The sequence below is a fragment of the Rissa tridactyla genome, chromosome 2, assembly GCF_028500815.1.
Source record: "Rissa tridactyla isolate bRisTri1 chromosome 2, bRisTri1.patW.cur.20221130, whole genome shotgun sequence".
NCBI lineage: Eukaryota > Metazoa > Chordata > Aves > Charadriiformes > Laridae > Rissa > Rissa tridactyla.
In genome coordinates, this window is record NC_071467.1 from 149,656,814 (window position 1) to 149,684,313 (window position 27,500).

The window sequence follows — 27,500 nt, forward strand, 5'->3', positions numbered from 1 at the left end:
AGAGTCATGTGGAGAAGTCCACGTGTGGGGGATCAACGCTGCTGCCCCCCATAACTGTCCTCTGCTACAGGGAGAGGATGGGAGTAAAACAAGCACCTGTTTGGATTACCAGCCCCAGTATTTTTATTCTCCATCTGCTCTTGCATCACTGCTGTGTTTATGTAACGTGAAGGAAGAGGCAGCTCTGGCACCGCAGGTGGAAGCCAAGGATTTTGGAGAATATATCATGAAACACAGTATTAACGCTTACATTGTCATAATAAACCGTAGTGATTAAAACCTAGAAGTGGAAAGGGAGGTGGTACAAAATGGTGAGCACGGTGTGGGCTCATTTCTCTACTTTTACAAAACATAGTTAAAAGATAGCGTTGAGATGATAACTGTATGCTTCATGTGGTTTTCACACACTCTCTCTCTTTTGAGAGCAGAAAAGTAGAAACTTAAATGGATGATGTGGCAAAACTACGGGACAGAACTATTGTTCGTGGGGTATCATTGACACTCTCGGCGTAACCGAGACCTGTGCATATTCTGGTACGGGGAGAAACGCAGAACAGAAGAGATTCAGTATCATTAAGACATACGAATTCTCATGGTCTTGCAGAATATTCTAAGGCAGTTTGATCGCCATTAGCAGTCCATACTACTATGAAATCAGAATAATTACTAAAAACAGGCAATGTAAACTGCATGGTAAAACTGGGGGGAAAATAATGGAGATTTGCTTTCACATCCTCCATGGAAGGAGGACATGACTGAGTCCATGAATGAACTGCTGGAGAAGGAGCTGACCTACTCTCTGCAGCCAGAGGAATACGTCAAACCAATTTTCAGAACTTGCTTCATTCTTTCAGCTGTTTTTCAAGAACCTGAGAGAAGCCTCACGATGAGCACAGCGGGCAGTACGTGTCGCTGCTTGTAAAACAGCTCTCATTTGGGATGTTCTGGCTTTATATCCTGATGCGAGGCTTTCTTTACCTGTAACTATGGGTCATGCAGAGGTCCGCTTGCTACTAATAGGATTTAACATTTATAAAACCCTTTGAAGAAAAAAGCAGTATAAAAATGTTTTGTATTTATGCGATTGTTCCGTAAGGTCAAGTCGTTTGGCCCACACACAAAAGATACTTCCCGGATGCTTGGTTCAGTGTAAGTTAGAGTTCTTTCCTTTCACCTACGTGGAAACCAGGCCCCAAGTTGCGCTGCTGCTGTATTACCCTGCAGCACAAATACGTTCCTTTCAGATCATCGCTTACTTGCTGTGTAACTCACTCCGCGGCAGGTGGTAATGCTGGCGTTCCTACATTTCATCACCACATGCTGTTTTGCTTGTAATTAGCCAAGAACAGACATCAACGCCAATGTTTCGATAGGTTGGGAACGCAGCCCTCGGCTGAGGGGCTTCTGCAGACCCCCCAGCAGCCCACTCCTTTTCTCTGGAGGCGTTGCCAGCTCCAACGCTAATCCCAATGGTTGCACTTACGACCCGCAGAAGGAATGTTAACCCAGGCTGAACTTGGGCAGGCTGCTTAAACTTCAGACCGGACTTTCAGGAAACTGTATGTAAATATCTATATCGTGCCTCACATTATGATACTACTATTGACATTTGAACAACTGTGTTTATATTTGAACAGATGCATATCTGAGAGGAAACCATCCTGAATAATTGTGTTGATTATAGCTAAGAAGTAAAGGCATTCAAATTTTTTTTTTAGTCACTGAAAAATTTCTAATAATATAATTTTTTTTCCACACTAATTATATTTCTAGAAATAGATCTGTGAAATGCTAATTATACCACTTCATAGCATCTATTTCAGAATCAAGTGGCACTCAAGAGACTTGGAGATTCTAAAACAATCCGTTTTGGATTTGGGAAGAGACAAGGTAGCATCAAGAAGTTATAAAGCCCCCAGATAAGTTATTTTTGCTGTAAATTTTCTAGCGTAACATTGGACCTGATGGCTTATGTATTAATTTTGGCTTAATTACACAGTAAGTTTTCTGATGTGTAATTGGAGTATCAAAGAAGGATAAATAACAAGACCCAGTACTCAAAGACTAGTCTCTTTCTGTTACTCTCTGTAACAGCTTCAGTTGAATTTTAAATACTTTCCCTGCAAGATTTTTGTTAGTCCCTTACAGCATCAGGTGGCCGGATACAAAAGGTGCATTGACCTGACTAACAGGTAGTGAGATACTTCCAAGAAAGTCCTATTTTCATGTCCAACCAGTGAAAATTTCCTGAGGCTTTATATCCATGCACCAACAATCTTTCTACTACTATCAAAAGACAGACTTTCCAAGAGCAGTGGACCAGGTTTGATAGGCACCTGACACTGGCGGAGACATCAACATCTATTTTTGGACAAGTCACTCCCAAGACAGACATCTTTGCTCACTATTTAATTGAATTTCCTTTAAACCTTTATTGGCAGTTTAATGGGAGAAAACAAGGTCAAAAAGAGAAAAGGTCTAAATGTAAGATGATCCTCTGTTCCAACTCTGCAAAAGACTTAAGAACATTTATGTCTTCAGAATACAATTATATTTCAACAGTGTGTAACAGCAAGAACATTCATCAAAATACTGCATGATTAGAATTAGCTTAGATGGATTTTTAAATTGACCAGCCACTAAAACTTATTGAGACCCACCTGATCGGCCATGAATTCTGAGAGGTTAAGTGTGACAGTTTGGCAGAACTTAAACATTGGGACTCAAATTAATGCACAGATGAATACGAAGGGCAGAATTATAAACACCAATATAATTTGCCGATGCAACCATACATAGTGGTCCATTTCTTTAATCTTCAGACTTTTATAAAGTTGGTCAAGCTGTCTGGCCTCGCAGAGTAGCAGATTCCAGTCCACAAAGTACAAGGGAGAAAAGTTCCTGTGGTTTGATCCATTAATCCAGTTTGAAGGTGTGAGCGTTGACCTTGATGATTTTACTGGCTTGTTCGAATTCCTCTCAGGATGAACAGCTGACTTTAAGGTCCTTGGCCCAAGCTGGGGGGCGCAGGGAGTAGCCTGCTTTCTCTGCAGCCTGCTGTCTCTGGAAGGGATGCTGTAAAATCTGCTGTAGAAGATGAACCTGGAAGCAATTAAAATGGGTAAGTTTTTATACAAAATGTTTTCCTGCAAACAAGAAAAGTTTCTTACACTCCATATTATGCACCCTTCTGTCTCCAGAAACTACTAGCTGAGTTGCTTACTATTCTTAGTACTACTATTAATATAGTCACTACTATTTATGTTATAATTAATACCGTTAATAATTTTGTCAATATTTTTAATAGTAATTGGTATTAGATAGTACAATATTGGTCAAAGTGTAGTATAGATTCAAAGTGTGAATGCAACTTTTTCATTAACAATTATGCCAATTATTAATAAATATGTCAAGAAGAAAGAAAGAATTTTACCTCTGAGAAATCATTCAAATTAGCTTTTTGCACTGCTGATTCTGCCATCCAATTCCTCAGAATGTATCTAGGGTTAACAGCTGAAATCAAAAGTAAATCATGCTAAATTTAGTTAGACATATTCAACAAAAAGAAAACACAGTCATTGAAACGTGTCATTGAAACCTTCAAGAAGGTTTAATTTGCAGATGAAGAAAAAAATGCATAAAAAGGAAAAGGAATGAAAAAATCTATTTATTTTTATGAGCTGCTAAAAAGGATTTTTTAAACTTGCACAATCATCAATGCCAAAGTGCCAAACAAAAACTAGAGTAGTACAAAACATCACATCGATGCACAAAGGATCTCCTGTTACCAACACCAGCAGACTTTTCTAATGTGATGAGTTTACCCCGGCTTAGGTTCCTGCTACATTGTTGGAAAGCATATTTCAATGTTGTCAGTACTTTCCCGGAGATCATAAAAATGGATATTATATTACTTAATTTAAAAAGGAATTATTTATTCATTAAAGTATATGTACTTAGATATTCCTTGTTCTATATCATACATCAAAAGTTTAGCCATAAAAGCCTTTGATGTTGCATTTCAGCTCTATTTTTTTAGAAACTACTTTTTCAACTTTCCTTTTAATTTCCTGGTGCGGTCAGGGGGAGCTTCCCCAGTTTTTTCCTGAACTGTCTGCTCTATCTTTTTGGAAACACCCATGACAGCTGCACTGCTTCTCTGGCACGTTCCAGGCTGATTTTGTCTAATTAGTGATCAAGAGATTGTAGGGACGTTGAAAATTAAACTGCTGAATGAGTGAACCAGGTTATATCTTACAGGACAGCAACTGAAAACTCACAGAGTTCTGTCAAACTGTATGCCAAGGACAATTCTCTTAAGCACACATGGCTTTTATTACCCATTTTTTAGCAGATAATGTCAACACAACTCTTATTTTTGCTCTGCAATTAAAGCCTAAGATTCTACTTCAGAAAGTTTTCCCTTTAACTGATGATCAAAAGAATGTTACAGATTAATTGTAACAAACATTTCAAGCTTGCATCGTAAATCTTAATTTGACCTTCGTTTCCATATTTTCCCAAATTCAGTAGGTGATTACATGAAGAGATTAATTAGTGATACCAGAGGCATTTCACCCATGGACTTGAAACCAAAAGCCTGTGATTTATGGACATACACAAACTTCATCTGTTCCTTCCCTTTCCATTGACGTCCCAGTAGGTTTTATATGAATAAACATTAGTTTTATATATCTTTCAAAAAATCCAGGTAGCTTTACTGAATATTCTTATAAATACCCTTACAGCCTATTTGAAAGAAGGTATTAGAGAAAGCAGAGTATTCATCAAAATCACCAGCCCAAATTTCCCTCTACTCAGTTCCTCTAATCAATTAGTTATGATGTTATTTTATTGACAAATAATACATTATATTAGGAGGGGGATGATCAGAAACAATATTTTGGATGAAAGGACTAAGCTTAATCTATTTCCATTTCCCAATTCACTCACATCTTGTACTGCTGCTTCAGCTTGCAAACACAACTTGTTTATCCTAGCTGACTACCAAGACAATTGAGATCTTCGAGAAAAGCTATGACTGGCTCCTTCTAAGGTTCTGTGGTTGGACAGTCACAGGACTTTATTTGTATTTAATAGCTCCCCATACAGAATTAGTGCCTAGCGCACTGAACAGACTTCTCTGTAATATTCACTCCTTCTAAAAAGCACCATTTAACCAGCTGACAAACTAGAATTTACTGAAGCTGTGTAATCAGTGGAACAACACTTGCATGATTATTTTATGTATCACATACAATTAAATTATTTATCTTTACAACTGAATGATAGCCATTTTAAGCCACAAGATTTGCCATACAACAGTATTACACAAAGGGTCTTAATGTTATTTAGAAAAGTAAAGGACAAAAAAAAAAAAAAAAAAATCACTCTACGCTCTAAGTGCTCTAACTCTGACCACTCCTGCTCCTGCCAGAAGGGAGAAGGTGAAGCTCTTTTACAAAATCAGAATATGGGCTGAAATCAGAAGCATCTCAGGTGGCACCACCAGTCCCTCCTTTATGACAACTACCCAGGTAACACAACATCATTCCGGCACAACGTGAACACATGAGAATGAAGCCTGAGATGCGATCCATCCAGATACAGACGTTCATGTTTTTCACATTACCGCTGTTCTGTATGTACTTGCATGTAATTAAAGAAAAGCCAATGGCTTTTTTATATATTAAACAAAAGCCAATAGCCAAAGACTGGCTATTTGGAACCCTGATAACCTTTATATAGTCATAACAACACTCTGCCCTAACTGCTAAAAAAACAGTGTCTTCCCACTTGGCAAAGTAATTTGCTCTGTCCGAGTACTTGATTTAGTCCAGTAAATGGGTCATCAATAGTAAAGTGTGAAAACAATATAAAAAGAATATTTAAAAGGTGGAGAAGTTAACATATGACTCATACAAAAAATGATAATTCACATTAAAACCATGACTCATAGTAGCAGGAGAATATTTGTCTCAGAAATATATTCTTAACAATTGCAAATTGACAAGTTTCACAGTGGCGTTAAAAATATCTGTAATTAACACAAGTGACAAGATAATTATGAGAGAATAAGACAAGCCAGATAAGAAAGGGACAAAGCAGAAGAAATTTTGTGCCCTTATAAGCATTTTATGATCTGGCTTACAGTTTTTTTTACATGTTTCTTTTATAAAGAAACAGAATGATAGACTTGTATGGGGATTTGGATTGTCAAAACTTTTTGATCGACTCCTAAGGAACTATGTTTAGGCAGTACAAGATAAAGTGCTACTAAGGACTAAAAACTAAATGAAGAGAGAAAGAATGAAGATAGATAACGAATAAGTGATCAACTCGAAATGCTTCAACGTAATGTACTTTGGGACATGAGATATTTTACTAGACTTACTAATGATGAGGGAAAGGTGATGAATAACGAGGTGATAATGGCAATATAGTCAAGGTCAGTCAGTTCTAAAGACAGCAACAAGAAATTTAGTGGGACTTACCAACCCATATAAAAATCTGTGAGAGCCCTGACAGTTTTGCCTTTAATGTGAAACGCTGGGTAAAAATGTGCAGTTGGCTGAGTTGAGCCAGATTTGTGCTGCAAGTTGTACTGGCGAGGGACAGCTGTTACAAGCAAATATTAAGAGATCACAGGGGGTGTATCTAAGAGATCTATTTAAATGTAAAAGAGAACAACAACAGCAACAAAACTCTATAAGAAACCTCAGTCACACTGTAATATGGAGAAGCTAGCAAAAATGTAACAAAGTTTTTTTGTTTTAAGAGGAAAATAAGGTTTTAAATAAAACAATAACAAATTAACGTTAGTAGCCTGTTAGGAATATCTGCTAGCTCTGCTGTATGAATATATTGTGATGACCGGTTATATGGAAGAAAACCAACTTAACTAGGAATCTTCACACATCAAGTTTTGGACTGCTGCCAAAGCTGAGACCACTAGCACAAGCCTAGTCCTGGAGGCAAAACCTTTTCCCTGTTTGTTCTGTCTCCTGTACTGTATGATCCTCTGAGATACGTGTAGAAAACCACAATGCTGTTTGGCAGAAGATCATCCCCAAACTGAGATCTTTTTTTCTTGGTAACTGTTTTCATATTAACTTTCTAAAAATGCATGTAAAATTGTAAGAAGCATTCTTAAAAATGGATGGAGCCTTGGCCAGAAAATGTGGATGCAAACGTGAAGGTCCATGTGATGATAATTTGTGCCCTATGTAGTTTTTACTATCTTATTACTGAAAGTTGGCGCTATCTGCTGCCATTTTCCTACTAAATCAATTAGAACTTTTGAAGAAAGTGGCCAATCAATACGTAACAAGAGTACAGCCATTTCTGTTAAAAATGAGAATAAAACACCCTGAAAAGCAGAGTAACACTGAAGTGTACAATACCTCGTGCAGAATTTGATCAGCTCTTCCATTTTCTTTACTCCCTTTTGTCCAGAGATTTTCAGTTGCTCATTGTCTTTTACAGGCAAATTTCACCAATTTACCACAGCTCACTGCAGATCCAAAAAAAATCTCTCCCAGAAAAATTATTATAATTTCATATCTGCTATTTCTGCTGTGATAGACAGCTAAATGCAGTAACTCTTCCATTTTGTATTTAGAATAACTTGGAGAATTAAAGTACCTTCTGTTCATGACTAGAAAGTTCTTTCACAAGTAAGAATTTTTTTCTCCAGGTGCAGAAAAAAAAAAAGTGTGTGCCTTTCAAAAACCTTAATAACCTTTTATAACATGTAGAAAGGATTTGGAAATATTTGAACACTTAGACAAATCTTAGTCCATTGAGCCAGTACAGGATGCCTACCAGAATCTTTCCTGATGTTATCGAGGGTTCATCACCAGGGAAGAACAATGTTCTGAGCAGTGCAAACCAACACATTCACAGACTGCTAAAGGAAGGAAGTACAGATCAAGGAAAACGTGTTGCTTGCACTCAGGAAAAGCAGACATAGCAGAAGAGGAAGGGCGTCTCTCACAAGAAACTCAAATCCTAGGGGACCCTTCCTGGGAGCACCCTACTTTGCAATGAAGAGTTACAACTTGGGGAGCAGCCAGAGCATGTCCACCATTTAAAGATGCTAAGGTGAAGCCCCACTCGAGACATGACAACATACAGATAATCATATTCCCATGGGCCAGCAATTCTTAACTTCTTAAAGGAAATCAAAAGGGAAAAAAAAAATTAATCAAGTCTACAAGCACCAAAGCATAGAACAAGCTGGAGGGTCTGGTATCTCCTGATCACCCAAATGGAAATCATAAAAAAGGGGATTAAAAAAAGTAAGAGAAAAAAGAAATACAAAAAGGTAAACAACAAATAAGGGAAAGAGAAATAAGTAGGTAAATGAAGATGGACATGGAATAGACTATAGCTGGACAGCTGAGCTGGATTGCTTCAGTGTCTGTTGTTCACGTATGGTGTGACACAGGACAGAGCAGCCTTTGTGAATACTGGTGGAAAAGCCTTCTTCATGACATCTTCATAATTTGTGATTTCAGTCACCTGAAATATGAACTGACATGTGCTCTGTCCTCAAAAACAGCAGAATCTAGAGAAGAGCAATTTGGACTAGTAGTTGTGGTGCATTTCCATGATCTCACACGCACCTTCAGTCAACCGATATGATTACAACTATTCACAATAAGAAGGTGTTTGGGCCAGACCAATTTCTTCATAAATGCAGACTTAAATTAAGGATTTTTTTTTTTTTTTTTAAGGAGGGAAAAGGGAGGATGCCAGAGGAGGAAGAGGGCCTCACTGCAGCCAAGGAACATCATGATCATTTAGCTTATATAAAAAGTACATGTATATTCACAAGTCTAGCCATATACACATCGCTGGATTCTAATCACACGATTGGGTGAAACCAGAGCTAGCCACAGTGAATGTATAGTATTACAAGACTTGCAGCAGTGTAACGAGAGTTTCTCCTCTTCAGAAAAACAGTACATTTTAGTTGTCCTCAAAAGGAAAAATAACTAACACTGAAAAAACCTATGTAAATAGATAGCTGCCACCTCCAAGCCTATGAATTCCTTTGGATCATTTTACTCACTTGTCATTCGAGTTCTTCTCTTGGTGTCTGAATCACCCTTGTTACTATACATGAAAAACAAACCAAAAGAAGAAAAAATAAAGTGCTTTAGCTAATGAGGGTTATACTTATTTATTTTTAGAAATACTTTATTTGACTTTCATTAGAATCATTAAGTGTTCTGCCTTTGTGTTCAGTGCAAAATGGTGTGAATCTCTAAGAATGATTAGGCTTGGAAAAAACTGCACACTTTCTTGTAGGTGTTGTATCTAGTATTGATTTTTTTCCCTAAAAAATATTTTTACTGACTAAAATTTCCAAGTACCTGATATATACTTCTTTTGACTACTATCAGCCATGCATACCATCTGTGACTATGAAAAACACATTACATTCTTTATTGATTTAAGATAAAAGAATTGGCAGGATGTTCTGACATGCATGTCGCTGTCTATGCAACACCAGCGGTTTCCAAACACAGTCTGTGTATTCACAACTGTTCAGCTTCCACCTTCTGTCACCCTAAAGCCATATTATTACACAGTAAAAAATATATGTATTACCAGTAATGAAACACTATTCATTCTTATGTATTTGCAAAGCCTAACTTTCAGATTCTTGGACTGAATCCGTAGGACTGGTATTTGAACAAAAGTTATTAACCGAAGAAATCTGATCAGTTGGTCAATGAAAGAAAACAAATACAGACCACTCCTCCAATGTCGGTTTTATGTACCTTTGTATCAAAACAGAACTACACTAGTCATTATTGTGGAATCTAGCACAATCTAGAACCATAAAGAAAAAAAGGCATATGAAACCATGTTTGGTCCAGTTTACCAGACCTACTGACGACTGTTGAAAATCATTGCAGATTAAAGTTGCCTGCTTCTGGCAAATACACACTTGGTGTTATTTTTACACTTGAAACTGCATCAGACTTACCGATTTAATCTCAAGAGGTACATAGTAACCCAGTCTGAAAATAACTTGTGTTTACCCAGATCCTGGAGAGCCCAGAACTCCTAAAGAGAAAGAAACAGTTAATGGCAGGTAATCAGAATTTTGTTCCTGTTAAGCAAAACCAAAGTAAGCAAATGAATATTAAAAGGATATAAGAGGGAAACTTATGATGACCCTTCAAGGAATTTTCTCCCCAAAAATTCTACTAATATCTTTTCCTCTGTATTTAAATTATTTATTTTTGCTAGAGTGATATATCCATATTAATCCATCTCTGTTATGGCACATTCTATCTAAACACCTCTAGCATTTCACCCCTGTTTTTCCATGGCTTATTGTTTGGCCTATTTTATTTTTTTAGGCTACATAACTATAGATTTCACTGTCTTCTGAGTTTTGTAGGTGGACCAGATCTATTTGTAGAGAAGCAGGGTTTTTTTCCAAAATAAGGAAAATATATTGATAAAGAAAGGTAAGGTGCGGAGAAAAAGAGAAACTTAAGGCTACAGGGATGGGAGAAGACTGAGGAGAAGAACAGAGACAGCAGGAGAGGAAGAAGGGAGAGGAGACAGAACTTGGAAAAGGCAAACAGAGAGAAACCAGAGCTTGGGGTTACTGCCTCCAGTGTTGGACGACCACCACAAACACGGCTTCCCGGGCTGAGTACACCGAGCCAACAGCTGCTTCGTATCGCTCGGTCAAGAGAAAGTAGCCAAAGCTCACAGACAAAAAATGAACTTCAGAGAAAGAACAGATTAGAAAGAAATGGACATAGATAAAACATTTCTTTCTGCCACTACTGCAGAAAGAAATGGACATAGATAAAAGGGGGTGAACAGCAGATACCCAAGAAAAAATGGGCAGAAGTTAAGGAAGGGAAATTAAAAGCAAGAACAAAACAAAGTTTTGGTCACATCTGTGTTTTTTTAAAGGAATGGGAGTCAAAAACATAATGAAAAACACAATGAAAAACACATTTGAGGATAAAAATGAGTTAAAATTACAGAAGTGGCTAAGAGCTGTGGGGCAGGCAGGTGGTAACAGGGGAGTGCAGGAGTCAAGCATTTGTTCAAAGATGTGCAGGGTTAGGCTGCTTTAGGAGGAATTTCAGAATGCTTCCAGTTAATAGTAAATGAGAGCACTTCTGCAGTGTTCCCAAAGGCTTCTGGCATTTTTTAGGTCAGTTTTGGTGTGCAGCTGAAAAAAACGTAAGTGATCTACAAACCAATATAAGAACTTACTTCGCTACTGACAAAGTATTAGTGTGTGAATAAACAGCAGGCGAAATTACTTTAATATTCTTTAATATTCTTTAAAATTCTTTAAAAAATTAAAACTTTTTACCAGCATAAAATTGTACCTGCTTTAGCGTATCAGTTTTGGGACTCAGAACTTGCAGGCTAAATAATTTCATTGTGTGAAAAAAAAAAAAGGTCAGCTGCTATCAAGTGAGGGCTGCAAATGACCCTCGGTGTAGTTGCAGGGCCACAACTACACCACGATTGTCAGATCCTCAGCCTGCACCTTCAGAGAAGGGGAGATGGAGTTGTCACAAACGCCACTACTGCAGCGGTCTGGGAATGGCTCCATACTGCATGAGGGGGGCTTCCGTTCTTCCTATCGCATGCAGGCCACTAAGGAATGGAAAAATCCCTTGTATTCTATGACAAAAATACCTTCTCTTACAAACACACCCATCCTCTTATCACCTGCTCTGTACAAATGATTAATCCCACAGCTACAGCTCTCTGTATTTTTGTTGCTTACCACTATAAAATCTCAACTATTAATGGTTTCAAGCTCATAGAAAAGGTCAGGTTAGACCTCTTACTTAACAGAAAAAAACAAGGAAAAACAGAGAATTTGGTCAAAATCACTTAATTATCTAGGACACGACCAGAAAAGAAACTGTAACTCCTCATTTTCATTCTGTACTTTACACACAGTCATTCTGCTCCCTAAAATAACCTCGTAAGCCCACCTACTCTCATTTTACATTAGATTCAAAGACAAATAGAAATAAGTCAGAAGTTACAGAAAGGCAATGGATTCCCAGGCAAAGTGAAGAATATTCCTCACATGGAAAAGGCACTGTACTAAAAAAAAATAAAAATAAAATCCTTTTGTCTCTTGCAAAAAGGCTTCCTTTTTTCCTTTCCAGATCAGGTACTCACAAACTTTCTTTTCAGAATTTCCCCTCTACATTTTTTTCCAATTATTATTTACTTGCTTCATCTTGCTTCAGTTCAAACATTTCAGCCATATTTCCACTTCTAAAGATTGCACAATTTTGAGATAAGAAGTTGATCTCTTTTATTTTAAGGCTCTCATCTCTTTTATGATTATACTTGGTCCTGAAGAATAAGTTTAGGCTGAGTTAGCAGCAACAGAGGATGGGATAGCAGGCTGAGCAGGACACAGCGATAAAACGTGTTCCTATGCTTTAAGCTACATTTAGAACTGATCTTGTCCCCCAGGAAGGGCAGAGACCACTATGGGCTGAGATTCTAGCAAGCGTTTATGATGAGATGGGATCTCACTTGGCATTAGATACCGAGACAAGCTGATGGGCCTGAGAGCTGGTGTTTAGGTCACCTGGTAACCCCATGTTAGGAATATACTGATCAACCCGAGGTCGAAATTTTCCTCATGAGCCCAGTCCAACTTCATTTGTGTCTTACAAAATACTATGAGAAGGTGTTCTTAAGCAAAAAAAAAAAGGGGGGGGGTGAAGGAAGGAAAGTTCTTTCCAGCAGACCCATCTTAAATGTGAAGAAAATTACATTCCCACCTGTGTATAATTTATGACTATTCATATTGGATCTGTACCGGAGGCTGAATGTTTTACTTCAGCACTCTTCATTAACGTAGCTTTCATTAGCACTCTTCGTTAATGTATCCTTCCTTACTAGACACAGGCTTAACATGGGGTGGTAGCATGACACAGATATATTAGCCTCCCTGTCCCTTAATAATGCTACAATGATGTATTTCCCAGGCAAATCATAGTTTGAGACATTCTCTATTACACCAGAGTTATGTGCAACCTGATTTACTCATTTTATAATAAGTGTTCCTAAAATTGGGTGCTTGTATTCATCAATACCTCAGGAATATGGAGTTCCTTTAACTGGTCTTCAGTAATTTCACTGAGCTGTCGAAATGTCATTGTAAAGTCAGCCTTTGTATCTTCCATAAGCTAGTGCAAAAAGATACTTCTATCAGAGTTTTTAAAAGTATGGCATCCAGATGTTTGCCAAGAAAATTAGCAAAGCAAACTTACTTTTAGGAGGAAAGCAATCAAATAGTTATCATCCTCATTCTCCCCAAGAAGACCCAGTTTTGTTTTGAATAGTTCTGTGAAACTGAAAGTAATAACAAAGTAAGGAAATTGTCAGATAACATAATTTATAGTATTGCGACTGCACATTTGAGTTCTGGAAGTCCATACCGGATGTGATAGTGCTCACCATATCCCTCCAAAATCTGGGAAGCTCTGCCAAAAAAAAAAGGAAATGTCAAATTCTATGAAACTACAATCCTACTGTGAGTACAATCCTACTGTACACTAGTCAATGAAAAATTCTTCTGTCTGATATCTCACACACATTGTTATACTGAATCAACTGGGATCTGTAGGGCAAAAAGACTGAGGGGAAACATTTTAACAGGCTTCAAATACATAAATAGCTGCTGCAAAGAAGAAAAATACAATGTTCTTCCTTTTCATACTGAGTAAGAAGTCATGACTTTAAGCCATAGAAAAGAAGACTCATATTAGGAATCTTTACAGTAGGATATTAAAATACTACCTCATTACTTCAGGAGGATGTATAGTCTTCATAAGTAAGCATCTTAAAGAATAAGCTAGACAGACTTAAAAACTACAGGCAAAGGTCCTACCTTAGGGAAAGGAGAACGGACAACAAAACATCTAAGACCACCTTCCAGTTGTATTTTGCTATTATTTATGACCAATGAAAACCTTTCTCCCATCCCTCCACCTTATTCTGGCCAACAATTAATTCAGAATCAATTTCCACTTTGAAAAAAAGATTTTAAAAGTTAACCCCTTGCTTTCCTACACATATGGTGATTTGAGGGTCTCCCATCTCGCTAGTTCTTTTAAGCATTAAGATATTTTAAGGATTACTTACAGCTGCTTTTGCCTGGGATCCAATAAAGGTTTTAGAGCTTGTAACAGCTTGCTCAGATTAAACAGCCCAACATTTGCCTGGTTTCCTATTTTATACCTCCTTTCATCATCAGATGTGTTTGGAACAAAATCTGTTTTAAACAAAACGTTACTTTTCCACAACAGAGTAATTACAATAAACAATCAATGTTAAAATACTGAAATGCATTCATTTTTATACTTACACGGCAAACTAATAAAAGTCCTAAAGTTACTAAATATTTAAAATCAGATCACAAGGATACCTATTTATAGTGAATTAACTCAAGATCTGTTATTTGCAAATCTAAGGAATACATCCTTCACAGACAAGTTCCCACATGTCACAAGTGACATTTTCCTACTTGAAGATATAAAATAAATCAAGATGTTTAAACAGAAAAAGGCTGTTTTTACACTAAAAACAATGTCTTATTCAATGTTTTTACTATATATAGTGCTACTATTTAGCACACAGAGTAAGAAAATAACTGTGCAACCAGATTCAGGATTTATAAGTATTTTTTGAAAAATAACATCTATAAACACGTATTTAAATAAGCAGGTTACCTAAGTGAGATTTGTTTCCGTTGTACAAGCAAGCTTTACGTATTCACATAAAAATTAGGGCTAGCATGTTCCAGTACGCAAATGCATTATTTGGGAGATAATAAATATCTGCTATGCAAGTTACAGGTATCCAGCAGTAAAATGTATGCAGATCTCCAGCACCAGTCTCTGAATGGATGCAGCGTGAACCCCTTGCTCAGATGAAATGCGGATAAGCTGATCAATGCACACTGCATTGCCCGAGTCCTCAGAGGACATTAATAGCAAATGGAGCATGAAGGAGAAGAACTGTGACACATCTATCAGATCTGGTGATTGGTTCAAATCTGAAATTTAACTCACCATATAGAGAAAGATCTAAAACCAGAAAAGCCCTGTTTTTTCAATGCAATAGAAACACTATGACATTTATTCTCATGAGATTTCCTTAATTTGAGGCTGCATGAAAACAGATAGTGAGATAACCACTGCTGGTTCTGAAGCTTACTCAGAAGCAACCTCTAAACAATAATCTAATAATATGCATTTATGTAAATACTGTACTTATATCTATCAATACCAGACTAAGTTCATGCTTTCATAGAAAGGTTGCCATGACTGGGTAGGTTTGATTTATTTTCTTCCAACATATAATTAGCTGCTGTGACTACAAAGCTAGAGCATAATGCATTCAAAATTACTGTATACTACTTTTGCTTTTGGCTGCTCACAGCAATATGCAATTTTTAGTTTTCTAGGTTTCTGTTGTAGCATCAATTCAACCAATGAAGTTTAACTGTAAACATTCTCATGAAAATGGGTTTAATAGTAATATTTCATTAACAAGACTTCTAGCACTTGAGAATGCAACCTGTATAGTGTATCATACAACTGGCCTCTGATATAACTTTTTTCCTTAAAACTCTTCAAACAATACACATGCTTGGGATTTTTCTGCTAATAACGTTAGGAGTTTTCATGCACAGAGAAACTACATAAATTAATACAAAGATTTTATTTTAAGCAAAAAATTGTCTTTTAAAAACATGTGCTACACTCACTTGGGTCATACGAGTCCATAAATCCAAATGGACCGTAATCTATTGTTATGGATAATAAACTGAAGTTATCTGTATTGCACACACCTACAATTAAACAACAAGGAGAAACAAAAGTTAAAATTCCACACTACAGTCTTTAGAAAATTTGCTGTGAAAAAGATCCACTGAATCTAGAAAACTTTGGAGCTGTTACCTTTCAGAAATCAGACTCTGGAAAAGAAACTTGTCTCTCTTACTGTTGACCTGCCATACATTTTAAGTATGAAAATGAGAAACTGTTCGCTATGTTATCTTGTAATCTTGTATCTGGTTTCTATACCTAGGTGGCGGTGTTTCCTTTTCCTTTCAGTGCGATGTCATGCAAATTGGTCACTAGCTGCTCCCTTGCAAGTTGACTGGGTGCTCTATTAGCAAGACAATGCTATTTTGTTTTTCATAATATACACCTAAAACACAGGTGGACAGCACTGTATCTTATACACTATAAAAAGCCAGGTTTTTATGTAGATGCATCAAATTCAGGGCAATTAAACTTATGTATGACATCAATACATGGTCTTCGTACATCAGACTGTTACAACAATTCTGGGAATTCTTGCTTCTGACAGATACAGTCATGCTTTGAAAGATCAGAAAGTGCTCCTAACTCTGTTACAAAAAAACTTGTATATTAATGCATAACAGATACTGCTGTAGGCAAAGATATCAGAAGAACTGACGAATAAATTGACAAATAAAAGCCATCTTTACGTATATAACTATAAAGAGTCACTCCTGTAAACCCGATGCCACCTACTGCAGCTTACCATGTGCAAACCCCACAGACATCCACAATGCAATCAGGTTTGCAGTCTCTGATACGACTGTAGAGAAAAATTCCTAAAATCAAATACATCTTTTACTTCAAGTCTTCTGAATCAAAAATATGGAATACAATAACACAAACATTTTATTCACTTTAGAAAGATGTCAGGCATTCTATTTTTAAGTGTTTATCTCTGTCAGAACTTTTCATTCACATTCTAAATGATGTGGCTGCACAATAACCTTATCCAGCAAAGACAATAGTTAAATAAGTAGATGCCCTAAAAGAAATTAAAAACTCAAAAAAGAAACAAGGACAAAATATATATATTAGTGTATGTACTAGTATTTACTATATGTACTACATTTATACTAGAAAAAGCATAATTCATCACTTCATGACCGCTGCTCACTTAAAATCCGAGCAGTAAGAGAACAAAAACTAACAGAAAATGGAAGCTTCCCAATAAACATTTCAATATTGAAAAGTAGTGAAGGATGTTCATATCTGACTTTGAGAAAAAAAACTTCAAGAAACACGTTTTTATGGAAGAGAACTAATAAACTTTCACTAATAAAACCTGGAAGCGTACTTCAAATTTTAAACCTCTTCAAAATTTGAAATTTTGAAAAGTTTTGTATAATTTTTGTTCACATGCCTGTGGAAAATAAAAATAACTTTTAAAAGAGACTTACCAGATATCTGTTCGAATCATTCATGGCTATTGATGGAAAATGTTCCTGAATGATAAAGTCTAGCAATCTTCTGCAATAGAAGAGGCAGAGTTTTTTAAACAAAACTGGCACTTTTAGAACTGATCATTCAAAATTCTTGTTTTCAAACAGTTAAATGCTGATCTATGGCTTGCTGCAAACAGTTCTTAGAAAACTCAGTCTACTTATTCCAATGAGTCTTGGATTAAGCCCCTCCAAATGCTTAGAGATAAAACCTAAGTATTACTGGAGACTGCCATGTAAAGTTAAAATTATTCCTGTGTGTTAAACTTCCAGAGCACTCCAGGATGTGGTTTTGCACGCAGTAATATCAAAAATTTTTTTGGGGGGGGAGGGGGGAAGTTTGCATACCCCCAAAAAAAGTATACAATTATAAAGAATAATTCTACATCAGAATTCTCACAAAGAAAATTTTATGGCTGAATTCTTATGAAGTAGGGTTACTTGCCATAGTAACAGGCCATTCCCAAAAGAGTGCTGCATAGTCCTTCAAGACAGGCTCAGGAAATTAGGATACATGCATTAAAAATTGCAATGTCTGTCAGATGCATATCTTTGCAGATCTAAAGCTTTAAAGTAGAGCGGCTGGCATTTAGTACATTTAGGAGCTCCCTGTAGGAACCTCTTGTGGTCAGAGCCACCCAGGGCCACTGGCACAGGGGGCTGTGAGCACCACCTACATGTGCGGCAGGCAGCCTGAGCAAGGGTCGGACCTGGCCAAGGGTTGGACACCTGGCCAAGGGTTGTGCCTCCTGTGAACACAAATATCTAGATTTTACCTTCTTATCAGGTTGTTGGAGCAAATCACTGAACTCCCCTCAAACAGTGACAATTTTATCAGAGTACATAGCAACCTGACCTTTAGAAGGGTGTCTAAACTATTGCCTCTGAATTTTAGCTGGTTGCTCCAAGACATCCTCTTTCAGGAAGACCTTCTCTGAGGAGGAAGCACAGAGTCACACTAGCCTTGGCCTGCTCTTGGCCACTCACTCCGAGGGCCCCTCCAAAACAGGGAGGAAGGAGTTGTCTATTCTGCATGAGTACAGGTGATCTTTATGTGCATCCTTAAATCCCATGGGTCACAAATACTTTAACCCAAAAAAAACCCAAAACAAAACTTAAAATCAGTTCCTTAATTTGGTCTTTCAGTTTTATGATAAAAATCTGCTATGAGATTTCAAAAAAAAAGGAAAGAGAGACAGTGCAGAGTCATGCAGGAAGTTAAATTGCATTGCCAGTTACTACAACATACAACTGCTGCTATGAGCTCTTGCCCATTTTTAAGCACCCCAAAACAATTTCTATTGCAAGTGATTATCACCCACTACATTGCTCCTGAGGACAAATGACCAACTTTTAAATATTTACAGTAGACCTAAAAATTTGTCATGCTCCACACACAAATTAATATTGCTAAGAGGCTTAAAACTGCAGTAATTTCTTATCTACTATACTTCTCTGGTTCTAAATGTTTCTGGAGAGCATACCTTATACAACATACTTATGCTAGTGAGTTATTTCATATTTCTGTTAAATTAGCTTCACAGACAGCTATGGGAAACGTAGGAACATATACTCTAAATTTACAAATCTGTCCAAAACAAACAATTCCTCCCTAGTGCTTAGTTACCAGAACTATTTCAGCTATAAAACCTTTCTCATTTTGTAAGATCCAGCCCTTCAAAAACATCTAGGACGTTTTACCCTTATGAGGTAAGATCTTTTGTATGCTTGTATAAAAATAGGAGGTTATCTAAGTTATGCAATATTCCTTTCTAAATAATTTATGTCTAAGTTCCAACTGTATATATGCATTCTAATATATATTTGTTTGTTAAGAAAACTAATATAGTTATTATGAAGATTAAATTCAAACCTTTGTAAGTCCAGTTCTCCAGAATGAGCTAAGATTTCCAACGATCCTATACGAAACCATGATTTGGCAAGACGTAGCACTATTGCACCTTAAATACAGACACATGGGTTTAAATGTAAACAGAGTATAACAACAAAATAAAATAGTTCCATAATAAGGCCATCATGTATTGTTTCTATAGATGCAGAATGTATATATGCATAGTTAAACTGGTATTTTTGTAAGTATGCTCAACACGTAACAGATTAATATGTATAATATTACTTTACTACACATACCTTTTAATCATAAAGCTTAATTGGCAAACACAGCAAACACAGGCAAAATTCCAGTACTGCATTAATACTAGAATTACTCCAGAAATGCTAGCAACAAAGAAAGAAACAACATAAATAGATTTTTACCCATGCTGTGCTATCCCACTCTTTTTCAGAGCAGGTGTAGATGATGTATCAATGGCCCAGCCACAGTAGCATTCCCACCCTTCCAGCATTGCTATTGGAACAATGGAAAATTTCCCTAGTTTTCAATATCATTTTTGTAATGGCAAGTGAAAGTAAAAATTATTGCCCTACAACACATACGCCACAATCATACAGGGCTTCATTTCTTTCACTAAGATATGTCTCAAAGTGATTTCCTCAGGAAAAGTTTTATTTCTTAATAAATGAAATGAAGCCTGTTTAGTACTTTTTATTACACATATATGACATATTAAAATTCATTTTTGCAATGGAGAATTAAGTTACAGTGTTGCAACATATTGTTTTAAATGTGTTCATTACCTCTTTCTTTATTAATATTTCCGTCATAAAACTGGTCTCTCCATACATCATCATCACTTACAACTAAGCTGTAACAAACAAAAACCGAACATTAAAAAGTCATCTCAGGAAAAATAACTTATAATGAAGATCAAGTCATATTTTATATAACTTTATTTCTTTCATAAAAAGGAAGATCTTTTTGCTGGCATAGCTTTGGATTTACAAATGACACCAGCAAACAGTAAGCTGAGGCTTACCAAGCTTCATCAGCAAGGTGCATTTATTTTTTATTTATACAATGTTGTCCAATTTCCATTATTTACACTGTTCTTGGGGAGGGGGCTGCATTCAAAAAATGTACTGCATTCATTTGGAACCTCAGTGACTGATTAGTGTGGTGATAACATTAAATAAGTCACAATTTCCCTGAGGACAACAGCGAAATTAGGAGGACAGAGAAATTAGAAACCAAATTGTTGTATCAGATGGAGGTTCCCCTTTATGTGAGTCAAAACTGTTGTCACGGGAACTTCAAGGACAGATCTGGGACCCTCAGCAATCAGAACTCTTGTAACAGCATCAACACATAACAGGCATAATTTTGATGATACATTGTAATTAGCCCTTTCTTCTTCACTGCTATTTGTACTTGGATTTTTAAAAACAATCTCTTCCTTTCATTTGCCTTAAATTCAGCACATCCTACAAATTTTCATTTTTATCCAACTATTGAGATTTGTGAGTGCTTGGAACAACTTTGCTTGCTCTAAAATATTTCACAACTTATGTTCATTTTACAAAATAACTGATTTCAATGTAATTTCTGTTATATCAGGAAAAATAGAATGGAATCAATCCTCATAACTATGCAAGGGCATCATATTCCCCTAAGGTTAACGTGTAGGAAGTTTTCTCGCCAAAGCAACCGGGATTACACTGACAATCCAGCAGAAGTAATGCTTGGTGCTGTCTTCTGAAAGAGGTGTTGTCCCCTCAATAGGTACAGAAGACTTCTTATTCAAGAGTCTAGCAGCAGGAAAAATTAGCTCATTTTGTATAATTCTTTACCTTTGCTTGCTGATAACTATTAGGTAGTTGAAGACTGCACAGAAGACAGAACCAAACTTTCCTTAGAGACACACAGAAAAGGACAAGAGGCAAATCTAATATTCCATTCATAAATATGACTGAAGACGGTCACAGAATTAAAACAACTCCCATGTGTCAAATTTTGAGAGTACACTAGATTCTGGTTTTACATAATTTAGCATCAAAATTTTAGAAATAATTTAATTGGACCAAAAATGTGGGGTATGCATATAAACATAAATATGTACAAAAAAATAATCATGAAAAGGAATGATTTGTCTGAGTTCTTACACAGTACAGTTGCTTGTAACAGTAACCATGGCTTCAAAACTTTATTATTAATATATTCCATACTTTGCAAAGTATCTAGTAGCTATCCAAACTGAATGCTCCCTGTTAACTGCAAAGAACAGGCAGTGAATTGTTCCAGAAGGAGGGAAAAAGCATCTAGAAATCAAACTGCTCCCATTACTGGAGCTGTACTGATACAAGCAACATCAGGAAATTTTTTCCAAAAAAGACTCTTTTGGAAACAATCATATATGATTGGTATGTCTGTAGGTGTAAGTAGAAAAAGTGCTGACACAAATGAGATGGAAGAAGAAAAACTTAATCCTCCAAGAAAAACAACAATATTCAAAACCAGGGAATGAACCCGACACTAACAAAATAGCGTGTGCATCAGAGCACTAGGGGAGAGGAGTCAGAATAGTAATGCTATTAAATTTTACTGGTTTGAACAGACCTCTGCCAGAAGGCTTGTTTCTTTTTGAGTATGTAATACTTCACAGGCTCCCTGCAAAATTCCTGCAGAACACCAGCACTCCTCTTATTACTGACAAAAAAATCCATGGGGGGCATCAACATTTGGTTAGTTACTAATACGAGTTAATGGACGAGCAACACTTCAGAGCTGGCCAGACAGTGAAGCAGACACATAAAGATAACTACATTACCACTATAAAAATAGTTTCCAAATGGTCCCTGTAGTTGGTAAGTACCGTTACTTGAGAGAAGGCAGCAGGAGACCTGACATACGCTCAACCACAGGAAATGGAGCACTGAAATTGCTTCTACACCAGAGAAGCTGGAACAGCACACACAGGACGGATGGATTATTTCCCTCCCTACCTCTGGCTCTAGCTTAAGGGCTGGACTTCACACTCCTAAGTGCTCCGCTTGCTCTTTTGCATGAACATCAAGCCCTACGCAAGTAAGGGCCAACTCTGAAAACTATGCATATTGGCTCACTTTTTTGACCTAATGCATAAAACTGCTCACTGGTAGCCCCAGAATGCGACTAAAATGGTACCATATGAAGAACTGTCCTTTATCTGGCAGTACAGTCATAAACCATAGCACCCCATTGGGAAAACAGTACTTAAAATTAATAGAGCAAACCAGCCTGCTGGGTGTTCTGGGATAAGCTGTAAGGCCTTTCCCCACACTTCTGCCAAGACTTGACATGACCTCGGTAAGAGCATCCCACCAGCCTCAGTGCAACAGCTCCCCATTGGGAAGAATATGGATATCAGCTGGGGATTTTCCAAATGAAGTCTTGCAAACAGTCTGGAGAGCTTGTACAGCAGTTAAGAGAGCCAGGCATTTAACCGATTTGCCAGCAGAGAACTAAAGCACACTGTGTACTCAAAAGAATATGTGCACAGTTAAGGAGTAATTTCACATTGTTTTTGCACTGAACGATTTGTTGAGACGACAGCAAAGAAAGGCTATAACCTTGCCAGATGCTTTCCTGCTGATATTCAGACAGATTTAAACTTCTGCGTTAACAGCCAACAGCAAAGGGTCTCAAGGTGAAGTCAGTGAATAAACCATCAAAACTGTCATTCACAAACACTGCACTTCGACAGAGCAAATGTGTTAGAATTAATGCTAGAGAGATTTGCAGACACTTTGCAAATACAGACACGTAGCCATGTGGCAGCTAAGTACAGGCCTTTTCTGCAGAACATTTACTTTCTTTGAAGCCTGAAACGCCGAGTACAGACACGAGACCACTTGGAACACAAAATGAACTTGACATTTTAAACACGATCATCTGAAGAATTCAGTTTACTTAATTCTGAGAAAAATCATGCAAATGAGTGAACGTATTAGTCTTCTTTGTCTCAAACAAAATTAATTTTACATTATTTTTTTACGAAATCTTCCTCTCTGCTCAGGAAGTGTTTGCACAAATAAGGAATTAAGAGCAATTACCTACATACAGTGCTATCTCCAGTCTACTCATCTGACCGACAATTTTTCTTACCAATCTTAAAAATTGTGACTAGGTGACTGACAATATAAAAATAGCCACTCTCAACATTTTCCCACTTGGCCTGATTCTAGAAAAATTCGTCCAAATGCTTAACTTTAGTGTAATAAAAGACTCATTTATTAACCATATAAAATGTATTAATAGACTCATTGATTATCTACATACACTAAAGGTATTATTTACAGGGCAGGAATCTAGCCCTGCTGTTTTTGCAAGTCTTTTGGTGAGCAACAAGGGACAGAGCAATTTTATTTTTTTTTAAGAGAAGAAATTCTTGATTGCAGTTTCATAAAAGCTGGAGAGGGCAGTTAGTGTCAGGTATAATCACTCAGTCTAACTTCTATTTTTCACTCTCTTTACAAAATGAACCAGATTTCAAATTAAGATAATTCAGTTAAGAGAGTCTTGCAAGTGAAAGACAGCTGTTCACCGCAAGACAGAGACAGTACACAATATCGTATTTAAATAAAGTACTACTTTAGAGCATACCAAAGACAAAAGCCAATGGATTAATTGCTGGAGCTCATTATTACTGGAAAGTTTTATCCAAAAATCTATGAAACTGGAGGGATATATTTTATCCTGATTGCATAGATATGAAAAGAAAGATCTATCCTCTTGGAAACTAACTGTCCTGCTTTATTGATGCTCAGTGTAAGTCAGTCACAAAATTATCTGTAAATCAGGATGCTGTGAAAAAGAAAAGAAAAATACCTAGCAGCTCTGCTTGTAGGAATTCCAAGATAGTGCATGGCCTCACTACACAAAAACTCTCGCACAGAAGAGCGAAGCACAGCTCTTCCATCGCCATTTCTACAGAGGACAGAAAAATAAGGAATAGGTCATAAAATAAATGCAAATTTCAAAAAGAAAACATCCAGTTTTGGTGTACCTAGATTAACTGCAACTCACCTGGAGTATGGGGTCTTTCCTGACCCTTTTAACTGTAGTTCCCACCTCTCACCATGCCTGCAAAAATACCATCAGCATTTCTAACGGTACACCTCGGGCTAGGCATGAATCAGCTAAACAGAATACAGAGTGGAATGGGACACTTAAAAAAATGTCACACCTGTTTGTATATACTCCGATCAAGTGGGCTCTTCCATCGCCCAGCTGACCTGCCCAGCTACCAAACTGACAAAAATAAAAATCAAGTTACTTTCTTCTATAATTTATAGCAGTTATACTTGAAACAGTGCAAATTACATGTAGGTTCTCTGTGATCTACACAATGTAATGACACATTTGCTCAGGTAGTCATTGAGATATTGATCCCTAAAGCTGCATTTCCACACTCGCACCAATAATGAATCAGAAAACCACAGAAAAAGAATAATGACAGTAATCCCCATTTTTTTTCTCTACCTTCCAGCTATTGTGTACAGCTACAGCCCTGACTCTTTCGTATCATGAGCCTTTAAACTGACACAGCTTGTAATTTTGGTTTTTTTAATTGGAAATTACAAATCAAATTCTACCATTCTTTTCCATGAATAATCCTGCCCATTTCAGTGAAACTTAACTCTTAGTAATCATGGTATTGCAGTGAGGCGCTGTCCTTTTCCACTCCTCTGAACTGATAATACCTGTCATGAATCAGAGCTTGTCAGGCTGCAGGGGTGCTAAGCAGGCTCCGCAGCTAACAGGAGTTAAAAAGATAATTTGCTTCTGGCATGAACAGCAGCAGAGAAAGTAGACATGGTACCGTGAAAGAATATTGTAGTTCCCTTCCATCTGCAACCCCTTTCGAAGAACAAATCTGCAATCACAGTGTTCGTATACTTACAGGCATACAGTCATACACTTACAGGTATTATCAAGGTGATAATGCCTTTTTACATGTAAAGACCTACACAATTTCACCTGGAAGAACAAGCGTTATAGTTACCTGATGACCCCCGTATCTATGGGCCAACGGAATAGACCCAAGTATCACTTTCCCACCGCTGACAAACTGAAGAAAATCAGGTGTTCCTGTGACAGATATATCAAGATCCAAAATATTTTCAAGAACTACCTGTAGAAAAAAATAATACAGATGGTACTTGTATACAATCAAATTTTCAGTGGTAATGAATGTGTTTTTTCTACAGATTTCATTATTAAAAGCCACCTCACAATACGTTTTAAATGTTCTATTTGTTTAAAGTATATCTCGATAAGATGCTTTCACAATAAACAGCATATGAATATTAAAATATATTTTAGTACATGTATGAACAATTTCTACCAATTAGAGAGGGACAAAAAAAATAATAGCCAACCTTTGAAACAGCTACAAGACGAACTCTAGATTCAAAAGGTGTAGGATACACAATTGAAAAAATACAGTTTTTCACATTACGGACATAATTTTCCTGGATCACATCAATTGGAAAAGGATCTGTAAACATAAAACAGACAATAAATGGTTTTTTTTAAAAATTAATCATATTGTTCTTAATACCTTTCCTCTCAAACCCAATCCAAATACTTCAGAAACAACCAAAACCTCACTCTCTACCACAATGTATATTAAGCCTGCATAAAAAGCAAGCCCAAATAAATTCAGGACTTTATTCTGTTTGGGATTTTTGAAAAGAAGGATTGAATTCTGCAGTTAAAGAAACTGGTAGGGCATACTGTTTTTAAGATGTGAAACATTTAAGCATAGCTTCAATTAACTGTCATTAGAACAGTCTCAGGGCAGTTTTATACTGCGCTCAATTATATGCAACCCTAAAAGATATTTGCATGAGACAGCAAAGTTCAGCTGCCCTCACAGCTGAACGATGTCGTGCAACAGATGAAGTCACTGTGCACCAGTAACTGTGCTATACAGTCCACATGCAGCCATGAGCACTAAGAAACCAGCTTGAAATCTTCTGTGAGTAATGTAAACAGCGAATTAAAGGGTCAGAAGATGCATTCCTTGCTGTAGCATAACATATGTACTCAAAAGATGTGCTTCATTCTTCCTTCAGAGCTACTCTGCACCCTGATCCATGGTAACACAGAACAAATATTGTTTTAAAACACTGCATTAATACTGTGTCTTTTAACATCTTTATGGATTTTTGCTTGCAACAATCTTACGATTCCATGTTAATTATAAAGTCCCAGTACCTCAGAGTCACTGTAAAAATTTTAAGTTAGCTAGCAACTCTGGAGACTTGCTGTTAGCCGTGTTTCTCAATACCTCTCACGACAAATCCTGTTATAGCCAGCTGCCACAAGATTTATCACTGATTATGGTTTCTTAATGCTCCCAAGTAATTGTATCACCTGAAGAAATTATTTCTGTAATGTCACCATATAAATTATCTTTATTATTACAGGCAATTCTGTATGCCCGAGAGCTATATCGCTTTGAATACGGTGTCAGGTTATCAATTTTGGATTAACACGTAATTGGGACTCCATGTCTCTCCATTATGATGAATTGAAAAGAAAGGAAAAAGGAAAGAAAGGAAAAAAAGGGGGGAAAAAAAGAGGAAAAAAAAAAAGAAAGAAAGGAAAAAAGGGGGAAAGGGGGGGAAGGTAGGAAAAAAGGAAAGAAGGGAGGGAGGAAAAAGGAAAAAATAGAAAAAAGAGAAGAGGAGAGGAGAGAAAGCTTCTTATGGCCAATCCAGTTTTAATTTTAAAAGTAGCAATTATTCGCCTGTATATGTAAGATCTTGGCTTATTGCTCTAGCGGCTGCTACCACCGGCCAAGCCGAAGCGGCCGGGCAGGGCGGGCTGTACCTCGGAGGCTGTCGGAGGAGAGGGGCCATGAGCACAGGTCGGCCGCCCCCCGCTGCGGCCGGCAGCAGCCGGGCTCCGGCCGGGAGGCGTTGGGGCCGAGCGGAGCCGGGCAGAGCCCGCCGGTGGCGCACAGTGGGGGCGGCCGCCCGGCGCCGGCAGCCCAGGCCAGCCAGGCGGCCAGCCAAGGGGGCCACCACATGTCCCCCCAACCTCGCCTTCGCCGAGTCACCCAAGAGACCGGCGCGAGGTCTCCGTCCCCTCAGAAAAAACCTTAACTCTTCAAAGGGCTTTCAGGGGAGAGCCGGTGCCTGCTCCGAGCGGGAGGGACGGAGCGGCTGTGGCTGAAGCCTCTCTCCCTGCGCTGACCGGGGCCGCCCCGCACAGCCGGGTCCCCGCTGAGGGGCGGCGGCCCACGCCCTG

General features: G+C 37.5%; 1 protein-coding gene across 4 annotated transcripts; it reads right to left on the reverse strand.

The window, feature by feature from the left end:
* Positions 1–2,176: 2,176 nt before the first annotated feature.
* Positions 2,177–27,497, reverse strand: LOC128905967 (protein adenylyltransferase SelO-like). 4 transcript variants are annotated; one of them, XM_054192694.1, is made up of 19 exons: positions 27,081–27,497; positions 25,622–25,740; positions 25,246–25,374; positions 24,427–24,491; positions 24,267–24,323; positions 24,069–24,167; positions 20,003–20,070; positions 19,218–19,305; positions 17,303–17,372; positions 16,609–16,681; positions 15,803–15,886; positions 14,176–14,305; positions 13,470–13,514; positions 13,302–13,383; positions 13,125–13,217; positions 10,001–10,080; positions 9,077–9,120; positions 3,434–3,513; positions 2,177–3,102 (listed from the first exon to the last, which is right to left on the reverse strand). In XM_054192694.1, exons 1-19 carry the CDS (start codon positions 27,277–27,279, stop codon positions 2,980–2,982), a joined length of 1,728 nt encoding a protein of 575 aa, XP_054048669.1. In that variant the 5' UTR covers positions 27,280–27,497; the 3' UTR covers positions 2,177–2,979. The 4 variants fall into 4 exon arrangements, 3 of the variants coding, with proteins under 3 accessions (XP_054048669.1, XP_054048670.1, XP_054048672.1); XM_054192695.1 differs by lacking the exon at positions 15,803–15,886; XM_054192697.1 differs by lacking the exon at positions 13,125–13,217.
* Between the last annotated feature and the right edge of the window lie 3 nt (positions 27,498–27,500).